Source organism: Coffea arabica, chromosome 6e (assembly GCF_036785885.1).
Source record: "Coffea arabica cultivar ET-39 chromosome 6e, Coffea Arabica ET-39 HiFi, whole genome shotgun sequence".
NCBI lineage: Eukaryota > Viridiplantae > Streptophyta > Magnoliopsida > Gentianales > Rubiaceae > Coffea > Coffea arabica.
Window position 1 is genome coordinate 54,066,419 of NC_092321.1, and position 3,983 is coordinate 54,070,401.

The window sequence follows — 3,983 nt, forward strand, 5'->3', positions numbered from 1 at the left end:
ATGGAGTCAAGTTCTGAATCTGCGTTCAAAGTGATGAATCAGGACTTCGTGAAGTTGGACAGATTCGACGGCACTAACTTCTCCCGTTGGAAGGATAAGATGATGTTTTTCCTGACGGCTTTGAAGATTGCTTACGTTTTGGATCCTTCTCTTCCTGAAATTCCAGAACCTAAAGATGGTGATTCTGATGAAGTCAAGGCACAACACAGGAAACGCGCAGAGGACGAGTTGCTGTGCAGAGGACACATCATGAACACTCTTTCTGACCGCTTGTATGATCTATATACTGCAGTCAAGTCGCCAAAGGAAATCTGGAATGCGCTGGAATACAAGTATAATACGATGAAACAAGGTGCGGATAAATTTCTGATTATGCAATATTTTGATTTTCGTATCATTGAGAATTCTTCTCTTATGGATCAGATTCATGATCTCCAAGTGATTGTGTCTAAGTTACATGATCTGAAAGTGGAGATATCTGAATCCTTGCAAGTTGGAGCAATTATAGCCAAACTTCCAACTAGTTGGAATGACTATAAGAAAAAGTTGCTCCATACTACTGAATCATTCACTACAGATCAGATTTTAAAACATTTGCGTATTGAAGAAGATACCAGAAATCTTCAAAAGAAGCAAATAGAATCTGATGTCAAAGTGAATGCTTTAAGTGAGAAGAATTCACAGAATTTTTCTGGTTCCAAAAGAAAGTCTCCAGATGCAAGTACATCTAAGGACAAGAAGAAGAATAGAATCTGCTATAAGTGCGGCAAGAAGGGACATTACAAGCGTGAGTGCAAAGCAGATAGCAACAAAAAGCAAAAGAAAGACAATGCCAAAAATGCAAATCTGGTTGAACAAGATGTTGCTGAGATTGTTGCAATGATTTCGCATTGGAACATTGGCATGATTTCTGAGTTGCATGTGGCTGCTGCAACCAAATCGTGTGACTGGTGGTATGATTCTGGTGCCACCGTGCATGTTTGTAATGATAAGTCCCAATTCAAGACTTATGAAGAAGTTCCTGATGGTCATAAAGTATTGATGGGAAACCATGATACAGCAAAGGTCATTGGCATAGGAAGTGTAGACTTGCAGTTTACTTCCGGAAAGAAACTTATACTGGCCAATGTACTTCATGTTCCAGAAATTAGGAAAAATCTTGTGTCGGCTGATGCCTTAAACAAAAAGGGGCTAAAGGCTGTAATAGAGTCTAATAAGCTTATCTTCTCTTTGAATGGTGTATTTGTAGGCAAGGGATACTCTTGTGATGGAATGTTCAAGTTATGTATCAATAAAAATAATGTTTCTGTGTATATTGTTGATGCTTCATATTCTCTTTGGCATGGTAGATTAGCGCATACTAATCATAAAACTTTGCAGTTTATGTCTAAACATGGGCTAATTTCGTTCAAAGATAATGTTGAAAAAAGGTGTGAAACATGCATACAAGCAAAAATGACCAGATTACCTTTTCCTAAAGCAGAAAGAAACAATGAATTGTTGGATCTTGTTCATTCTGACGTTTGTGAATTTAATGGGTTTCTAACAAGAGGAGGAAATAAGTATTTCATCACATTCATTGATGATTATTCAAGATATGTGTATGTTTACTTGATGAAAACGAAAGATGAGTCATTTCATATGTTTAAGTGTTACAAAAATCTGGTGAAAAATCAACTAGGAAAGAAGGTTAAAATTTTGAGGAGTGATAGAGGTGGGGAATATCTCCCTGCTGATTTTTCTCAATTTTGTGAAGAAAATGGAATTATACACCAAACTAGTGCACCTTATACTCCGCAACAAAATGGTTTGGCAGAAAGGAAAAATAGAACTTTAGGAAATATGGTAAATGCCATGATTATAAGTTCTGGACTGCCTAAAAATTTGTGGGGAGAGGCCTTACTGGCTGCTTGTCACATACATAATCGAGTAACTTCGCTTAAATCGAAGGTATCACCATATGAATTATGGAAAGGTAGAAAACCAAACTTGAAGTATTTTCGAGTTTGGGGTTGTATAGCCTTTTATAGAGTCCCTGATCATAAAAGGACAAAATTGGGACCTCGAGCACTTAAAAGTGTGTTTGTAGGCTATGCTGAAAATTCAAAAGCATATCGGTTGCTAGATTTAGATTCTAACGTCATTGTGGAATCTAGAGATGTCGAATTTTTAGAAGATAAATTTATTCAAGATGAAAGATCTTGGAGAAGTAGATACTATCTTAGGAATTAAAGTTAAGAGACATAGTGGGGGCTATTCTTTAAGTCAATCTCATTATGTTGAGAAAGTTTTGAACAAGTATCAACATTTGAAGATAAAAGAAGTAAGCACTCCTTATGATCCTAACTTTAAGTTGTTTGAAAATTCTGGAAAGCCAATTGCTCAATTAGAGTATGCTAGTGCAATTGGTAGCCTAATGTATGCTACACATTGTACTAGGCCAGATATTTCATATGCAGTTTGTAGACTCGCTAGATACACTAAGAATCCTGGTATAGAGCATTGGAAAGCTATAGGTAGAGTGCTTCGATATCTTAAAAGGACAAAAGATTTAGAGCTTTCCTATAACAAATTTCCGGTTGTACTTGAAGGTTATTCCGATGCAAGTTGGGTAACCAGTGTATGTGACAAAGTGTCTACTTCTGGATGGATTTTTATGTTGGGTGGAGGAGCTGTTTCTTGGGCATCAAAGAAACAAACAGTCATAACTCATTCCACCATGGAGGCTGAGTTTGTAGCCTTAGCAGCTGCATGCAAAGAGGCCGAATGGCTAAGAAACTTACTGTTAGACATCGAGTTGTGGCCAAACCCGATGCCAGCCATTTCTTTGCATTGTGATAGCGAAGCCACTATGTCTAGAGCGTTAAATAGAATATATAACGGCAAATCTAGACATATAAGTCTAAGACATGAATATGTCAGACAATTATTGAATGATGGCATAGTCACAGTAGTGTATGTTAGATCATTCAACAATTTGGCGGATCCATTCACTAAAGCTCTCTCAAGAGATGTAGTGAAAGCAACGTCATTGGGAATGGGGTTAAAACCCATTGTCTAAAACCACTAGTAATGGTAACCCAACCTCTCTTCTAGCACTAACACTAGGTGAAAGGTTTAAAGGGTAATAACAAGTTACTAATAAGTGGTTGTGAGCACTAGAAATTGTATCATACCATTCCAAGGTACTAGTGCAGTTTGATACATAAGAGGCTGAGTATCATACTCTTAATGAAGTTAAATATGGTTTCATAGTGCCTTGGTAATAAAGGCTAGAAATGTACTTCACCTATATGATCATGGGAGTGGTGCCGCTCCCAGCAAAAGTGGGGGTTTTCTTTTGTAAATGATCATGAATCTAGGATGGAGCACACGGCCAGTAAAAGTGCTAAAATCATTTCGTGAACTATTCTCCGAAAAGGTATAATCTTGTGTGTGCTATTTCTGTTTTAACTTTAAAGTTATGGTTTAAGCAATGTAGCCACCATAACTTGTTAGAACAAGTGAAATATTTACACTAAGAGAAGGGTTTAAGTTCACAAACACCTTTCTCTATGCAAGATAATATGAGTGCTGATTTGATTTCATTACAAACTAAGTGGGGGATTGTTGGTAATAGTTTGTAATGAGTATGTTGAAATCCATTGTCCCACATTGAAAGAGGATAAAGTGCATGTTGCCTATATATGAGTCATTGTCCTATTCCTTTACAAACTTGTTCCAAGATAATAGTTTGGAGGGAAAGTTTGGTGGGAAACTTATTTCAAGATATATAAAATCTTGACAAGGGCACTTGGGCACTTGGGGCACCTTGGGGCTTTCTGAAAGGGTGTCAATCAGAGGTAGTTAATGGCGGTTGGCGGTTACATTTTGCAGACATATCTGTTAATTGGCTAACTACCCAAACGCCTATTCAATAAAGATTGCATCCTCTGATAGTGCCTTGAATAGGTGCTTCAATCCTTTTAAATAGTAGGATTTCG

General features: G+C 37.2%; 1 protein-coding gene across 1 annotated transcript; it reads left to right on the top strand.

Annotated features, from left to right (window-relative positions):
- On the top strand, nucleotides 1–3,061 carry LOC140009933 (uncharacterized). Its single transcript, XM_072056279.1, has 2 exons — nucleotides 1–1,521; nucleotides 2,174–3,061. The coding sequence occupies exons 1-2, from the start codon at nucleotides 1–3 to the stop codon at nucleotides 3,059–3,061; spliced, it is 2,409 nt and encodes an 802-aa protein (XP_071912380.1).
- Nucleotides 3,062–3,983: the final 922 nt, after the last annotated feature.